The 19,063-nt window shown below is 36.5% G+C and overlaps 1 protein-coding gene across 4 annotated transcripts in view; it reads left to right on the top strand.

Moving 5' to 3' along the window:
• The window catches only part of C13H8orf34 (chromosome 13 C8orf34 homolog), a 395,548-nt gene that overhangs the window by 91,440 nt on the left and 285,045 nt on the right, over positions 1–19,063 (top strand). For all 4 annotated transcript variants that reach the window (XM_026012287.2, XM_072734592.1, XM_026012273.2 and 1 more), the window contains exon 5: positions 14,612–14,640. In XM_026012287.2, the coding sequence (XP_025868072.1) occupies positions 14,612–14,640 (29 nt within the window). The remainder of the gene's footprint in view (positions 1–14,611; positions 14,641–19,063) is intronic.

The following is a 19,063-nucleotide window of genomic DNA, read 5'->3' as shown; positions in this document are numbered from 1 at the left end:
ATGGAGAGTTGCTTTTGGCTTCCCATGATGGCTTTAAGTGGACTCTTTGTGGCAATAGTGGTGGGGTTTATGTGCAGGTAAAGGAGTAGGTCTTTATATAGGGAGGGATTGCTCTTTTCTACCTTTAAAGGTTTTTTAAGTCTCTTTTGGTATAAAATGCTGCCTTCACGGAATGACTTGAGTTTCTGTGATTTTTGCTCTCTGAGGTTTAATACTTTTCATCGTAGGCCCAACATGTGACTAACTGCCAAGTTATCAATTTGCCTGAGATGGCCGGTGTAAATTAGTAAAAATGCAGCTTTACCATTTAAAGATGTTCATTTAGCAGTCTAGCTGCCCAGGGCTTAACTATGTAATCACAAACTCAGTTCTTCTATCGCCCTGAAGCAGGATGTCATTAATTCTTGATATAATAATCTTACAATAGCTTCAAGTTGGTAACTCTCTCTAATCTAACCTCTCATCTCTAATCTCTATTATGCCTCATTTTATTTACTAGGAAGACATAGGCAATGGACTTTTTCTTCAAGGTATGGTCAAGGGAATCTTCAGTGTCTTATTATTGTGGACCTTTCTCTCCAGTGCCATAGCTATTGACAGGAAAGTTTGAAAGTTTTTAGCGATCTCTTAATTTTTATACTTTCTGATAGGATTTTCTCTGGCAAGGTTGGACTTTGCTTTATCTTAGTTGTGCTGTCCAAAAGATGTGACATATTTTAGAAGTATTTGTTATTTACCTGAGATTGACAGCAAAAAATCATTTATAGCCTCCAAAATGATAGAATTATCTCAGCTCTATAGCTGTCAGCTTATCCAGACTTAAATTCTCTCTCTCTCAACAGGAGTCAAATAATAACAAGAAAGACTAGATATTCTTTCTAGTTCACAAACAGGATTTTTGTTTCAGTAATAACTGTACTGTGCTTTTCCCTGGCTTTTTGCAAACCTTTCAGTGTAATGCTTTATTATATTAAGTTAGTCGAGCTGTGACACATGCTATGCTATGATTCTCTTAAAAGGTAGATGTGCTAGAAAAATTTGCAGTGGCTTATAATGTGGCAAAGTCATGTTGTTATAGGCATGGTGGATTTTTGGTGCCTGGATCCCTCCCTTTGCAGCACTTCTGAACATTTGATTTGATTTGATTTGATTTGATTTTGATTTGATTTATTTATTCATGACAGACACAGAGAGACAGGCAGAGACATAGACAGAGGGACTCGATCCCAGAACCCCAGGATCACGACCTGAACCAATGGCAGACGCTCAACCATTGAACCACTGAGGCACCCCTCTGAATATTCTTTAAACATGACTTTCTCCTTGCAGGAGCCTGGATTCCTGCCCTTTCCAAGTGTTTGTTTCCATCTGACTTTAAAGTGGTGAGAGAAACTGTTTTTTGAATAGGGAAGTTGTGAAGATACAAGACCTTCACATCCCCACATAATGTATCTCTTCTGGTGGCTGTGATCGAAGGGCTTGAGGGCAGCATCCTTCTCAGTGAATTATATTCAGGCCCATCATCTTATTTCTGGTGATGTTAACCTCAGTCAGTTGGTTAAGGTGGTGTCTGTCAGGTTTCACCACCGTAAAGTTAATACTTTGCTTTTTTGTAGCTAATAAATATCTTAGGAGAGATAGATTGAAAATATCATGTTTCTTTTACATACTTTTACCCAGTAATTTCAGCATCCATTGGTAAATCTTGCCTAAAACAATTATTACTGGGGTTTTCTAAAAGATAGTTTCTGTTTTTCTCATTCATTGTAATTCTTAAATTCATTGTACAATTCATTGTAATTCTTCTTTAATGGAAAGAAGGAAAAACTGACTTATAACCACCCCCAAAATAACAGGGCCTACTCACCTTTGCTTGTCACTGGTCATATTTCTCTAATACTTAGATATGTATGTGAACACGAATGTGGATATATGTGGCTATATGTATATGTAGATATGGATGTGAATGTGAGTATAGATATAAGCATTCATCTTTGAATATTGATATAAAGAGAATAAAATACATGTCCCCAAATGAATTCACACTGATTATTCTTGGCTTTGAATATGCTAAATTTGGCAGATTAAATTTACTTAATAGCTTTTTCAAGAAACCACAATCTAAAAGGGACAGATTTGTTGAGAGGTCTTGCTATTTCTCTTCTACCTACATTTTCATATGCCGACTCTCTACCTGGGTCAAAGACACATTCTAAAACCTAGCAAAGTATCTCTATGGATTTATGTTTCAGAAGTATGAGGTAGCATTATTAGTAATTATTGCTTTGGAATGGACTAGTGTCCATCAGAATAAATAATTTTTCCCTAGAATGCCTTGTGGGAATAAATACATATTTATATATAAATAATTAATAATTTTAGGAAACTTTTCTGGAGAATGAAAGAAAAAATAGTGTACTTATATTAACATTTATTATGTTATTCTGAATTCTTCTCTGTTGGCTAACATCTCATTTAACTATACTTTAGTCACACACTTATGTATACACACAGATATACACATTGTGTCTGAGTTTATAATTAGACTGTAAATTCAGTCATTGTTAGGAACACATTTTTTTAAAGTGCCAGTTTTTAAATATTATGTGCACTCTATGCTGTCTTAGTTATGTCCTTTTTTGAGACCATAATGTATATTATGTAAAATAGATGCAGGCACTGCCATGGGAAATATCGTTGATCCACTTACTGCCACTCACTTGCTTCCAGTTTTGAGTATACCATTTGGCCTCCTTCCTCACATTTCCTCTTCATTAAAACGAAGTAATTTGTCCCAGATTGCCATCAAGAATCACTTCAGTTTTCACAATTTCATTTTAATAATCTATAATTTATATTTCAAAGTTACAGTGTATTCATGGCTTATAGATTGTGGTTCAACCTGCTTTCTTTCTTCTTTTTTTTATGATTTTATTTATTTGAAAGAGAAAGAAGAGCACATGAGCAAGGGTGAGGGAAAAAGGGAGAGAGAGAAGTAGACTCCCTGCTCAGCAGGCAGCCCTTCATGGAGCTCATCCTAGGACCCTGAGATCATGACCTGAGTTGAAGGCAGATGCTTAACTAACTGAGCCACCCAGGCATCCAACCTGTTTGCATTCTTTCTAGCTCTTTGTTATCCTCACTCTGTTCCTGCATTATGACCTGCATTGTGACCTTCAGTATATTGGAGTATCTCTGGTGTATCTTCCCTTCATTGTTTTTCATCCTTTTATCTCACTTCTGATTTCCTTCTTCTGTGGGCCAGCTTTACTAACAGTCTCATTCCCTATTGTTTCCATCCTTCTGTCATGTCTCAGTGTGAAATTCACATCTTCGAATAAGTGCTGCCAACCTTCAGCTTTTCCTCCCCAGTAAGGCTGAGAGCTCCAGGGAAAAATGGCTCGACCCTGTTGGACACTACCCTACAGATTCTTGGTTTTTCAACACTGTTACTTACCTTGGTCAGTCCCTCCTTTCTGTACTCTTCCTGCAACCATCAAAAACCCACACAATAACCTATACACCCCTATTTATTCCCTGTCTCATGTTTTAGCAATTAGCTTGTCTCTGACTTTATAGAAAAACTTAATTGTAGAATGTGTAGAAGATGTTCCCCTTTATCCATCTGCATACATAAGTGCTTCCACATCTTTCCTCTCCTTCTCCTGCCATTATCAACAGTGAAGATGGTTCTCACATTTAAAACCAAGCTTTCCACCCATGATCTTGACCCTTGTCCAGTTCTCTGAGATATGATTCCATTAATTACTTTGTCTTTTCTGTACATGGAAATCTTTCTAATTCCAGTCCCACTAATATTAGTTTGTTTTTTCTTCAAAAAAATTATTTATTCATTCATGAGAGACACACAGAAAGAAGCAGAGACATAGGTAGAGGGAGAAGCAGGCTCCCTGCAGGGAGCCTGATGCGGGACTTGATCCCAGAACCCTAGGATCACGACCTGAGCCAAAGGCAGACGCTCAACTACTGAGTCACCCAGGTGCCCCCATACTAATATTAATTTTGTGACTTTAAGAAAATGTTGTAACCTCTCTGTGTTTCAGTTACGTTTTCTCAAAATTGCAATAGTAATGGTACCTATTTCTTAGAGTTTATGAGAAAATGAAATGATGTGTCTAAAGTGCTTCATGTGGTGCCTACTATATAATAATTGCTAATTAAATGTTAGATATTTTATTTCCATTACTGTGTAACAAACTACCACAAACTTGTGGCTTTAAAAATACGAATTTACTATCTTACAGTTTCTGTGGCTCAGGTATACAGGTGCGAGTTAGTGGAATGCTTTACTGTGGGTCTAGGCCAGCTGAAATTAGGTGCTGGTTCATGCTATGATCTTATCTGAGGCTCCAGGATCTCTTCCCATGTTCATTACAATTATTGGGCAAATGTAGTCCTTGTAGCACTAAGATCCCTGTTTTCTCATTAGCTTTTGGCTAGGGTTTGCTCTTAGAAACTAGAGGCCATTGTCAGCCTCTTGCCTTGTGATCTTCTTGTAATGGTAGTTCCCTACTACTTTATTGAGTCCACTGGGGAGCATCTCTCTGAAGCTTGACCTTCTTTTGAAAGTTTCACCTGCCTAGGACAGGACCATCAGGATATCTTTCTGATTTACTCAGTGAACCAGTTAGTAACCATGTCAGGAGAGGGATATCCTTTCATATCTGATCGTGCAGACTCAAAGAGAAAGGATTACACAGGTGTGTACCTTGGGGGCCATCTTAGAATTCTGTCTACTACATATATTCTTAGTATTACTCCTGTTTATCCCTAATAGCCTGTAACATGTTCCAGCTATGCACAGCCCAACAGAAATGTAATGTGAGCCATTTGTGTGATTTTAGATTTTCAAACAGCACATTACAAAAAGGCAAAAAGAATCCTATGAGATTAATTTTCATAAAATATTTAGCGTAGTCCTCTATATCCAAGTTTAACTTGTATTCCATATAAATATTATTACTGGGATTTTTTTCATACTGAGTCTTCAAAATCAAGTACGAATTTTAATTTACATCACATCTCAATTTGAACTAGACACATTTGAAATGCTCAATGGCCACATGATGAATGGCTACCATATTGAATACCACAGCTCTCATTAATGTTAAAAACAAACATACCTGAAAACTCCTCTCTTGAGTTTGAGTTACCTCATGGCAGTATCAGAATTCCTTCTTCTTTCAAAAAAATTTTCAAAAGAAATAATGAACACTCATTATTTCCACTTGCTCATCTTCCTTTCTCCCTTCAATATAGCTGTGCGATTGCACCTGTCATTCTATCGAAACCTTTCTCATTGTGGTCAGCAATTGAATCCACATTGTCAAACTAGATGAACACTTTTCCAATACTCATCTTACAAAATTGCTCTGGTAGTTTTAACACCACTGATTATTCTGTCTGTCTTCAGACTCTCATCTTCTACTTTCTGGGACCTTGCTCTTAATATTTGATCCTCTTGGATGTCCTTCACACCATTTCTTGTAGGTCTCATTCTGGTGCTCCTCCTTCTTCCTGGTCACTTTAAATGCTGTTCCCACGTGTTATCCTTTGTTCTTTCAAATGGTCTCTGCTTTCATTGTTATTGTCCCTCATAGTTTTAACTGTCATCCCTGAAAAGCTAACTCAGATGAATATATTTTCCATACAGACTGTTTACAGTTTATACAAAATGTTTGGAGCGTATCTGCACTGGGATATCCCACTGTCATGCAAAACTCAGTATATCTAAGTAGATCATACATCTTTCTTCAAATGTGACCCTTTTCCTGCATACTTTTCTTTAGGTGATGGCACCATTGTTTACCAGTTCATCCCAACTGGACCCTTATAGACTCCTTTCTCTTCCTTGCTGTTCATAACTAATTAATTACCAAATTTTGTTCATTTTCCCCTCAGTCTTGGGTTGGATTCTCTTCACCCCTGTTAGTACTCCCTAGGTCACACTTTTTTTGAAAGAAGAAGAAGGAGTTCCTCCAATCTCTCACTGTGTTCATTGTGATAAGTCTAAAGTGGAAATCTGACACCCACTTCTTTCAGCTATTCAGTGTTTCCTTAAAACCTCATAGAAAGTGTTAAATGATCTGACCCTTAAACCTGTCTCCGTATCATCTCTCATGACTAGCCATTTATGCACCAGCAACACAGGAGCATTTTCACACTTACTGAGGTTCTTCTGTTTCCCGTATTTGCTTATGCTGTACCCTGAGATCTCACCCTCACTTCTCTCAAGTGCTTCCATTTCTACCAAGTTACTCCTATTCCTCCCTTTAGCTTCAGCTCAAATACCACTTCTTCCAAAATCCAAAATGATCTACTGTTGCTGTCCTTCTCTAGACTGGATTTGGTGTCCCCTTTTTATGCTTCTGTATTTTTCTCTGAACATACTTACTTGCTATTATCTGCTTTTCACTAATCTCATTCATGGTTCCTCTGCCCTGGACTTCTCCAGCATGTAGCACATAACCCAGCTGTGATTTGCTCAGTGGGTGCTACCTGTGATTCCATTTCTTCCTGGTCCCTCTCCTCTGAGACATCTCCCTAACTCTTTCTTCACTGCAGATCTACTTCCTACTTCTCTTAAGTGTGGGCCTTTGATATCAGGTTACATGGGTTTTGTATTTGTAGATTTGATTTGTTTGCTGAGCTCTTTGGCTTTAACTGTGGCTTATCTATTGAGGGAGTTATGCTGAAAAATAAATAGTTAAGTGAGTAGGTAAATAACAAACAAACTAAAAGCAAGGGTACAGCAGTTCCATATTATATGACATTGGTCAACAGAATGTTTCCTTAGCAGAGTTCTGATTCCAGGGTAGCAGGGCTTCCAGCATTTTCCAAGCCTAAGGCTTTTGCAGCTTTTGGCAGTTTTCTCTGAAATGAGGCAGCAATAGGATGAGTATCTTTAGTCCATCCAGATATCAGTCTACAGATTGCAGCCTAGGAGAAACTCTGGCTGGAACTTTTCCAAGGAAAAGAGCCCAGCTGTTGAGAGGACAGAAGACAGATATTTATGATTCGTGACTGGTAATAGCAATCTGGACTCAGCCAAGAAAAAAATAACAAATGGCTTTTTTAGTTCATCAATCATGAACATACCGAGAAAGTCTTGTCTGACAAACAGCCTGAGGAGTTAGAGGATGACAGCCTGTGAGTGAAAATGGAAGCAGATAATGCAGAGTTCTTTGTCCATTCATTGCCACATAGATTTATCTAGTCTTCATACATTATAAGATGGTTAACACATGCACCCAAACCTCAAGACATATTTTAGTAGGAACAATAAGTGTGAAAAGCAGAATTTCAAAGTCTTGTATAAGGTGCCTTTGGAGGGCCTGTGGGAGTGTAGAAGAGCCTCCAACAAGGAGGTTTACGGCCCACCTGATGGAAACTTTATTGAATGGAGTCTAGAAGGATGAGAAGGTAAAGCTAAGGTAAAAGGAGAACGAAGATGTATCATGGGGAGAGGGAGGTGCCTGGCAGAGAGAGAAGCATGTGTGTAAGAGGAAAATTTTATATTGTTGATGCATAAAGGATGAAGTGATAAAGGAAGGCTATGAAAAAGAAAGTCTAGGTGGCAGGGGAGCGGGGAGGGGGGAGACTTCTGTGCTATAGAGATCTTGTAATCAGGTCATCATCCCATGCTTTTGAGTAATCACTCTGGCACAGTGATTATAGTCCTTGCCTTAAGCAAAAATAAAATGAAGAGAGGCTGAAAAAGCTATGGGATAGAAAAAAGAGAATGGGCTTAAGAAAATGTAGATTGTTGTATGACTAAGAGTCCTTGGTTCATATGAGGGAAGGGTGCACATAAAGAGAAAAATATGTATTTGTTTTATTTTTGTTTATAATTAAGGTGAATGGGTGCTCTCTCTACCTCAAATAAAAATTCAAAAGGGTTTGGGGGTGAAAGTGGAGTTTTGTTTCACACTCTAGTTTCAGATACTGTTGGTACATCCCAGTGGTATAGATAGCTCTTTTCTGGTTCCAGCAGTCAAGTACGTACATATCAAAGTCACCTATTTGGAAAAATTGGGTTGGGGATATAGATTCGGGAATCTTCAGCACATATAGAAAGACAACACACACACACACACACACACACACACACACACACAATCAGCATTTGAGACATAGGTAGACAAATGATCCAGCTGAGGAGACTGAAAAGGGTGGGATGAAAACTAAGATAGAATTTTCATAAAAATCAAAGAGGAGAAAATATTTCAGAAAATATTCCTGAGGTGTCTGAACTGACAGATAAGTTTATAAGAAACAGATGGAAATCTATTCCACTGTGAGTACAGCTATCTCCAAGCCCTACTTCCATTGTTTACTGCTGTGGGATTTGTAATAGTGAAAAGTTGGAAATTAAGTATCTCTTATTAGAGAAATGGATAAAGAAATCATGGTACATTCACACAATGGTACACTGTAGAGCCATTAAAAATGATATAGAAAATACTAATATGAAAATATAGTTAAGATAATGCTTTAAGTAAAAAGCAGGTAATGAAAGTGTATATATTTCATATTAATTTTATCTTGTGTATATGCCTGTATAGACATACAGTATTTATATGCATGCCCATACATGTGCACAAAATTATTTGAAAGAATTCACAACCAGCTGTTATTATTTGTCTGTGAATGGAAACTTGTTTTCCTTTCTCCTCTTATTATATTTTCCAGTTTTTTGTTGGTAAACAGGTATTGGCTTGATAAAGTGAAATAAAATAGGCGTCTTTTTTTAAAAGATTTTATTTTTTATTTATTAGACAGCAAGAGAGCACAAGCAGGGAGAGTGATAGGCACAGAGAGAGGTAGAAGCAGACTCTCCACTAAGTAGAGAGCCCCATAGGGCTCAATTCCAGGACCCCAGATTATGACCTGAGCTGAAAGCAGGTACTTAACTGACTGAGCCACCGAGGTGCCCTAGAATAGTTATATTTTTGTAGTAGGAAAGATTCCATCTGATTACATCTCAGGATGTGTATACAGAATAGTTTCAAGTTTCAAGAAGATCATGAAAGCAGATGCTAGTAGATAGGAGATGGAAGAGTGAATGGACAGTAAGGAAGAGAGATAACGAGTATAAGCACTTTGAAAAGTTTTGATGAGAATAGGAAAGGCATGAAAGAGAACACAATTAGTGGGGGAAGGTAAAGGATGTTGGAATTCTGAGTCATTTTGGTTTGGTTTTCTTTTAGTTTTGCGCATATGTGCGCATACATATGTACATATATGTGAGTGTGAGAGAGAGACAGGAGAGGAGATTACAGAGAATACATAGGCATTTGTGTACATATGTAATGGGTTTTAGGTGATCAGAGGAAACCAAAAGAAAGAACTAGCAGAGTCAGAATAGAGGAGGAAGGTAATAGATGCGGATCAAACACCAGAGAAGGTAGATGCGGATGGAGTCAAGAAATAGGTGTGGAGTTTGCTCTTCCTGCGAGAAAGAACATGTCATCCTCTGAGATTAGAGAAAACAGTATAAATGGCTTGTTTCAGGGAGGATAAATCGGAACATCTAGCGAGTTTCAATGGATAGTTTCAAAATTTTCAGGATATTACAAGTTGAAGTTCTTTAATAGTGAGCACATCCTTTACATCGAAGAGATGGGTAGGGGCCTGATGAAAATCCTTAGGTTTGGAAGTGTCCATCAAAGACTGAAATAGCCAATAAGTAAAGTATAAAAATTGTTATGGGGTTCTAGAATAAGATTCTGCAAACTCTGACCAGGGAGCCAAATCTAGCCTGTGGTCTGTCTTTGTGGCCCAGAAGCTAAGCATGTTTCTTAAATTTTTAAAGGTTGTTTAAAAAAAGAAGAAGAAATATATGGATATAACATAGACCATATGTGACTTGAAAATCCTAAAGCATGTACTATTTAGCTCCTTACAGAAAAATTTTCCAACTTTTTCCCTTGGTAACCAAATTGAAGATAGAATCCCTCATTTTGTGGCAGGAATTCTCTTTGCTGTGAAGGCAGTCACCAATCTAACTAAAAAATATTTTAATTGGCAAATGGTCAGGGCTACATCTGAAGTATCAGTAATGTTCATTTTGTTGATATGTGTGATACTTCCATAGGTATTTGCTTTAACACTATGCATTATACTCAGTAGTGTTCTGGGACACTAACTCTAAAAATAATCCTTAATTTGTAGCATTTGCCAATTTCCATTGTATAAATACTCCCAACATGGCTAATTTCAGACTACCAATGTGACATTAGTGAATGAGGATTTGAGAAGAAATGTGCAGAATAGGTTGTCATAAGCCAGTTTGGGCCAGTTTGGGATTTTTTCCATAGGAAAACAAATTTTGGAGAAATAACTAGTTCCATTTCATACCATATGAATTTTCTGACCTACTCTCATGAAATTAATTACACTGACTTAAGCTGTAAAAACTTTTGAAAAGCTTCTAATTCCATTTCTTGTAGCTACAACTGAATTTGAACTCTAGGGCTAAGCTGATACATGGGAAGATGCACATCTTGGTGAATCAGATAGCTCTTGTTTTCTTGATGGAGCACAACTCAAATTTGGGAATGTGAGAACTGTATTTTGGCATAAATTTCTGATACCGCTGAGGCCTCTTTGGAGATTGGAATAAATGGAAATGCCCATAAGCTGAAGGACACAAATGGAATCCATCCAGATAGGCTTGCGCTACAGCAGAATCATGAAGCCACCTCTGACATGCATGACTTGCCTCTTTATCTAGAAGAGAAGCTTAGTTTCTGAAGGCACTAATTTTCCCCAGTTTCTTAGAGGCAGCTTTCTTCTATAAGTTGGACACCATTGCTACCCTAAGCCAAGCCTCTTTGGCTACTCTGATAGGGCAATGTTTCCTTTAAGGTTTCAGTTTGACTTTCAGGAAGATGAAGTATGCCAGTATGCATCAAGAGTCCCACAAGTTAAACTCTGAGCCTTCTTTCCTTACCATATTGTAGCAACCCACTATATTTCTTCTGGCATCTTTTCCAAGGTATTTTATTTTCTGTTCCTCCCTTCTTCTCACCTTCTATAAACTTAAAAAATATATAATCTTATCATATAAGGTATTATGGCTCTTAAGAGTTAATGAAATGGCCAAAAATTGTAAAAATGTGAAATAGCCGTGAATGCTCTCAGGAAATAGCCGTGAATGCTCTGCTAGGCACTAGGAGAAAAATCCTGTTCTCATTAGGGCTTCATGCTTCTGTAAAGGAGCATTTCTTTAACATTCTTTCAACTGCTTTTAATCAGTTTAAGCTTTTTTTTTTTTTTAAAGATTTTCTATATTTATTTAAGAGAGAGAGAGAGCACAAGCACAAGTTGGAGAGGCAGAGGGAGAAGCAGACTCCCCACTGAGCGGGGAGCTCAACTTGGTATGATCCCAGGACCTTGGGATTATGACCTGAGCTGAGGGCAGATGCTTAACTAACTGACTCACTTAGGTGTCCCAGCCAATTTAAGCTTTGATTAAAAATGAAATAATAAAAAGTGAAAAATATCCTAGGTAATTTGATATAAATACTACAGGATATATATATATATATATATATATATATATATATATATATATATATATATATGATAGAGTGGAGATTTGTTTAGATAATTTCTTAGGCAAAATCATCAGAATACATAAATGTTAGGAAAATATAATAATAGGTATTTGAGCAAAATATGTAAGACCAAGCACCCGGAACAATTAGAAATTCCTTTCCCAAGTGAAGTTTCCTGTTTAGTTAGTTTGAATTGTATTCTGGGACCTGTCACTTCACTTCATTGTACTTTAATATCTCTTCATAACAACCTTCTCTTTATCTCCAGTTTCAACTGGCAGATATTTTTGTCTTGCAGAAAAGCTCTTGATACACGCTAAAGTGAAGAGTAATGGACAGTGAATAGAGGATGCAAGGAGCTAGCTCATAAGTGATAAACAAGTACTGTGTACCATGTATTCTGACCATTCAAAAGCCTTTTGACTTACTTGCTAGCTCTTGGCTACATTCTACATGGGTGAAGCATTACCATTATTATGAATAGATTATTCATAAGTAATATGAGGGGTAAAAAATTTAAGGATCAACTGATAGCTTTCTCACAATTGAAGGAGAAAACTCATTGCAGGGCCAAGGGCATTCATGCAGAAAGTTGAAAAAAATCAAGAGCGTTTCAAAAATCCCAGTCAGTTGAATCATGGATTATTTAATTCTAAAAATCTAAGTTTTATGACTGTGGATGAGAGAGTTTTGTTTTATATATCTTTTCTCTCTCTTTTTTTTTTAAAAAATAGATTAAGTCTTTTAAATATTTATTTTAAAACAATATATTCAATTTTAATATTGAACTCATTGGAAAGGAACACTTTTTTCATAGTATAATAAATGTAAATACAAGCATTTAAAATGTATATTTGGCTTCTATAAACTAGAGTAATGTATTTTAAATCTTCTGTAGACTGTGACACAAACTGCTTGATACTCTAAAATTCCTACATTAGCTTGAAATCAGAATCATTCTAAGTGACATTCATATTTGTATATATATTTAAACCCAAACATTCACAAATGTGTGACTTATATCAGGCCTTTAGAAATGTTTATAATTGCCCAGAGCTTTGGGTTCCCTCATCTGTCTACGGATGCTCCCACACTCTGTATCTGAGTTCACCATACACACCAGCTGCAATGCTGCTCCTTTATGAAGTCTTCTCTCCTTGAATTGTTTGAAGAAGCTGTCTTGGGATGCCCGGGTGGCTCAGCGGTTGAGCGTCTGCCTTAGGCTCAGGGCATGATCCTGGAGTCCCAGGATCGAGTCTTGCATTGGGTTCTTTGCATGGAGCCTGCTTCTCCTCCCTCTTCCTGTATCTCTGCCTTTCTGTCTGTGCCTCTCATGAATAAATAAAGTCATTAAAAAAAAAAGAAGAAGCTGTCTTTATAATAAAGCAAGTCCTTGAATAATTGTTAGGTTTCCCCAAATCCCAATAGTGGTATGGTAGCTAGATTCTCTTTTAGAATAGTGACACATAAAAATTCTCAGTTATCAATAACTTTTACCAAAAAAGAATTTCATAGAGTATTGCGATGAATAATGTGTCTCAAATACACCTGTTTTAGTTTTATCTACAAGGGGAGTTGTCGTGCCATTTACCAAGATGAAGTAGGGCATCTTTTTCTACTTTGTGTATATTTGATTTATTAGGTCAGTGGAGAGCAAAAATAATATATAGCAGCCCACAAAGTACAAACATTCTGTACAGACATTCTGTACCTGATCAGGTTAGGGGATTTTTTTACTCAGACTTATTTTCTTGCTACTGTTTTCAGGTTCTTTTTTCTAATCCAGCCCATTCTTTCTTGGGCTTTATTTATAGCCTGCTGAACTTGGCTTCAATCTGTTTTTATTTCCTCTGTATTTCCTTTGACTTCAAACCTTAGAACTTTCCTTGTCTCTTGGCCTATCCCACACTGGGGTTTGATGCCAGCTTCCCTTTACTCTATGCCCCAAACCTGAGGGTTAACTGAGCCTGCTTCAGTGCCTGGCCACAGTACATGCCACCATAGGCACACCATTGTTCAAAAAAAGGAGAAGTAAGGCTTTGGGAGGGTTTTATCTTTAACCTGAATATCCAGACTGAAATGCCCACAGGGATTCAGCAACTAGCTCAGAAAGAAGGTCTATGCTGGTGATAAAGATTCGTTGTTCATCACCGCATAGAGAAATAAAAATGTCATTGGTATGAATTAGATTATCATGAGAGTGTATTAGTGAAAAGAAAAGACAGCTCAGCAAAGAACACTAGACATTTCAGGGAAGGACTCCCTGCCCCCAAAGAAGAGGATTCCCGTGAAGAAGACAAAGAGAATGAAAGGGAGCACAGCATTTCAAGGAGGAGGAATGAGGTTAAAAGAGCGTCACCACAGATAAATAAATTAAGGACTAAAACTTTTCACTTTGCTAACGTAGACCAATTTTAGAGGAGTAGTAAAGACAGAAACTCGACTAATATACAATGAGAAATGTATAGATCGTTTGAAGGTGAACTTGTGAGGAGGAATCATTTATCCATAGGCTCAAAAAGCTGTCAACCGAAGAGAATATGGGGCAAATTCTTTAAGCTCTATAGTATGTGTTTTCATCTGTAGAACAAGGGAATTAAATGATCTCCAGCCACTATTCTGCTATAATATTCTATCCCTCTAGGAGTCTAAATCAGTTCTTAAGAAGGAACAAAATTATAACAGGCTAAGCCTTATTTGATCATCATTATAACATAATGACAACATCTTTACATTTGTCTTTGAATATTTGTTCTTCATTTAACAATCTACCAGCAGTATGGTACTTGTTTTGTTTCTGTTGCACATTTACGTTGTTTCAGCAGTTCATGCTGTTATAGTTGGCTTAACTTCCTTATTTGTGTTGTTAGTAGAAAGGATGTACCACATTATTTTGAAGCACTAATAAAAGGCAAAAGCAAAATGGAAAACATACTAGTTTTACAAATAGAACTTTTGTTTTTGTTTCTGACGTTGTATTATTAAAGACTTTTTCTAAAACTTTTTTATACATCTCTTTTGAATCCCAGGTATTGCACTTTCAGATGAACTTGATAAGGTAAGTTGAAAAGAAAATGTAGAATTGACATTTTAATTCATTGTCTAAATGAAAGACTTTCTGATACACAGAGTGTTCGAATCTGATTGATTTGGTGCTAACTTCTTAAAACTTTCAGTTATATGCTTTGGTTTTTTTTATGAAAGCTATTGCATGAAGTATATATATGTATATATCACCTACTCTCTGGAGTCAAGAGTTTTAGAATTTGGTTAGAGAAAACGGAATCACTGTAATCACTGAATCACTGTACAAAAAAAAAAAGGAAAACTAATAATATTATGTAAAGTATTTTTTTCTATATATGATGATGAAGATGATGTTATGGAAGACACTTGTACTTTTCTATAGCTATCCTTTGGAAACCTAAGTCAGTAAGTTTTTGTATTGTTTTGTTTTTAATTTTCAAGATGCAAAGAGAATATGATGGTTACTTCACCAGGGTGATAGTTGTGAAGTGGTGAAAAGTGATAGAATTAGGAATATATTTTAACAGTAGTGTCAGTAGAACTTGTTAAATGTATCCAATTTGGGAAGTTGTAGAAGTCAGTCAATGATGATTCCCAGGTTTGGGAGATGAGCAGCTAGGTAAACTGTAGTGCCATTTATCAAAATTGGAAAAACTGGAGTGAAAGCAAATTAGGCAGATTACAGTAACATTAAATGTTGTCTTTTGGCTTGCTTATTTTGAGTTGTCTATTAAGCATATTTATATGAGCAGCTACTCATGAGAATTTAGTTATATACTTAGGAGTCATTGGGATAGAAGTTCTCGGTATTGATTGATTGATTGGTTGATTGTCTCAAGGACCCCTTATACTCCTATGACAGAGGCTTTGGTTTGTGTAGATTATATCTTCTATATTTACCATGTAAGAAATTAAGACTTCTAAAAACTGTATACGTTTTTCACCTAAAAAATAGCAGTGATAAAACCATTATATTATAGATAACATGTTTTTTTAATGAAAATACTTTATTTGCCAAAACAAGGTATTTGTGAGAACATTACATTATTTACATTTCTGAGAGTCTATTTAATGTCTGGCTTAATTGGAAACTTCTGAATTTTTGAAACTACTTCTGTACTTAATGTGTTATTTCACCCCCCGCTAAAAATCTGACATCAGATATGTAGTTGGAAAAGGGCAAAGCACCTTGAAATAGCCATTAATATTGTGAATGTTGACGCAAATATCTCTCTAAACAGAAGACATATTACAATTGGCTTAGTGGCTAGATACATAGAAAGAAAATGATAGAAAGTATTGTACAAGAAAAAATGGGATTCTATAAATCATTACATTTTAAAATAAACTATAATATAATAATTGTATTATTTCTACAAAAACAATAAGGTTAGTATTCTTCTATTCCAAATAGGATTATACCTTTTGAATTTTGTACCATAAAAATACATTTCTGTATTAAGTAAAATTTATCAATATACTTTTAAGCATAAAATAAGCCATAATAATACTTAAAAATTAATTTATATCGGTACTATGTGCAAAACTAGATCTTGACTAGATCTTGGCTACAAACAATAGCAACTAGAACAAGTAGCAGATGTAGTCTTTTGGCTTTGTCCTGCTTTTCTAGTCTTCGTCCTCTGTGTGTCCATCATTGTCTTTTCCCCAGCTGGCCTCCTTCTTACACCATGACCTTCCTTACAACTTGCAGAAATTTCATAATTGCTGCTCCTGCATTTATATTCTGTGTTCACTTTATGTACAAGGCCTCATCATCTCTATTTCTAGGTTCAGTTGTTCCTTCCAATTTATTCTGCAAAGCCCTGACTGCCCTAATCATAAATTAGCTTGTGTGATTCTACTTGGCCCTATTCTTTCTTCTGGGTGCTAACTAGCAGTGGGGTTAGTGTCTACACCATCTTGGTGAGCTAAAGAATATTGAGCTAATTGTTCTTTGAACTGAAAATAGATTTTACCCTCACCCTCACTGGATGCCATGATACTTGGTTAGTATCATCCTCAGGACACATCCTTCCCCCAAAACCCTCTTTCTTCCAAGTACTTGCTGAGAGGAGTTTCTCTTTAATTAAACTGCAGACATTGCTAATTTTCATTTACTTACCTGACATTCCTATTTTTGAAGACTTCATGGAAATTGCTGAAATTATTGCACATTTATTATTTTTAATTTTTATTGAGATGTCAACAATTGTCATAAATAAACTCTTATTTAAAAAATAGTTATGACAGTGCAAAGAAATTGTTCCCATTCCTATATTAAATTTTTTAAGAGTACCAGATAATAAGAGGCAAACACAGGCTGCCAGAGCCATAGCCACTATTCTTTGCCTTCCTGGAAAGCAGCCTTGGTGGAGGAGAGAGTTGGCCTTATGGCGCTCTCTGCTGACCATGAAGCTCACAGTCCTGCATTTTTCTTGGTAAGAAAATGTGAATCTCAGACATATCCAAAAAACAACAAACAACAACAACTAAACAATGATTTACAACTTGTGTTACCTGAAACCTGTGTTTTTAATGTAATAATAAAAATCAATTAAGTTTTTTCCTTTTAATCTTCCATTAACAATTTTGGGGGTTCGCTGAAGATCATTTTTCTTATCCTCTATAAAGTACTAATTATTTACTATCCTATTCCAATTATATTCAATTGTAATTTTTTGAAATAATTTTTTCCTTGTGGTTTTTAAAGTTTATGAATCCTGATAAAGGTAGTAAGAATGATTAATTTTACTTAAAATGGAAACAAAATAAAACAGAGGCTAATGTTAGTTTTAAGACTTTTATTTTTAGTTGTGGGAATTCTGTTTCTTATTCATTGCCCTTCCTCTCTCCTTAACCACTGTATTGGTTTTCTTTTGCTGCTGTAACAAATTAAAATAATGCCAACTTATTGTCTTAGGGTTTTATAGTTTAGAAGTTCAACATGACTCTCCCTGGACTTAAATCAAGGTATTATAGGGTTGCATTCCTTCCTAAAGTTCTAGGGGAAATCTCTTTCCTTGCCTTGTCTAGCTCTTAGAGGCTGCCCTATTTCTCGGTGCATGGCCTTTTTTCTGTGTCTTCAAAACCAGCAGTATCTCCTCTCTCGCTACCTGTGGCCAGGAAAAGCTTTCCACTTTGTATGGCATCATGTGATTAGGTTGGGGCCACCTGGCTAATCTGTATAATTGAATCTTAACATTTTTAACCTTAATCATGCTAAGTCCTTTTTGTCATTTAATGGAACATATTCACAGGCTTGGGGGTTAGGAGGCAGACACTCTGAAGAAGCTTATCATTTTTGCCTCTCAACCACTATTCAGGTTCAGATAGTATGACCTTTCATATCTGTATCTAATTCTTGGGACCGCTAGCATTCCAATTCATCCTTCAAAGTGCCATATAGTAGACATGGCCGGTTACTGCTCAGCTTCTGTTCGCTGGAGCAGTGTGGCCACTTCTTCAAGTGTGGTCGGGGTTGGGTGCTTATGGGCTCACTCTCTTCCTGAGGACTGCTTCAGGGATCCCTGTCCTGCCCAGGGATGCCTGGGGTGGCCTTCGGCCTACCTACCTACTGAAATAAGACAAAATAATTTTGTCACCTGTCATTTACATTCCAGGGCTCCTTCTGACGTCAGTCTGTGAGGAGACTTTTCCCGAACCCATATATTTGCCTATTTTCTTCCCCTGTCTTCTGCTTCCTTTACTCTCTTCCAGGTTCACTTGAGAGACCCTAGGAATATATCACTTGATATAGCCTCTGGTTCTAGGGAGACTTAGAGAATCCTGCTAAAAACTTTCCATGACTCCCCTGCTCCTTACCAAATTAAGTCCAGATTTCTAACACTAGAATAAACAGTCTCCATTTTGTCACTCAAATCTATATTTTATGCTTTGCTTCCTTCTTTTTCTCTATTCAGAGTCTGTTTTGTGTTCAACAAGGAATAGTGTAAGGAAGCTAGACCACAGTACTTCTAAGTCATATTTTTTTTTGTTTTTTTTTTCCACATTTTTGCTCATTGTCATCCCCTCACCTCTCTCTAACTTTTCCATTTTTCAAGCTCTAACCTCCCCTGTTCACTCTTGCAGAAAGTGATCTCAACTCCTCTGAGTTCTTAGAGAAGATGTAGCAACCACATCACAAATGACACTTCTTGTCTCATAGTATGGAAATTTTTGCTCACTGCTTAAAGAAACTGCCTGATATTTTGGAAAAATCCACAGAGTAAACCTTGGATTGAACCTTGGCTCCTGCCATTTACTAATTATGTGGACTTCAGAAAGTTATTTATAGATGCTGAGCTTTAGTTTCCTTCTCTGTGAAATGTTGTGGATTTAGTAACTATTGAAAATAACATCAGTTGCTCTCCCACTCAAAAATAATTTTAGGCAGATGGCTAAAATATCTAAAATATAAAACATATAAAAGGATTGTTTGGGAAAGTCAAAGA

The sequence above is a fragment of the Vulpes vulpes genome, chromosome 13, assembly GCF_048418805.1.
Source record: "Vulpes vulpes isolate BD-2025 chromosome 13, VulVul3, whole genome shotgun sequence".
NCBI classification, from domain to species: Eukaryota; Metazoa; Chordata; class Mammalia; order Carnivora; family Canidae; genus Vulpes; species Vulpes vulpes.
This window is presented reverse-complemented; position numbering and strand designations above follow the sequence as displayed.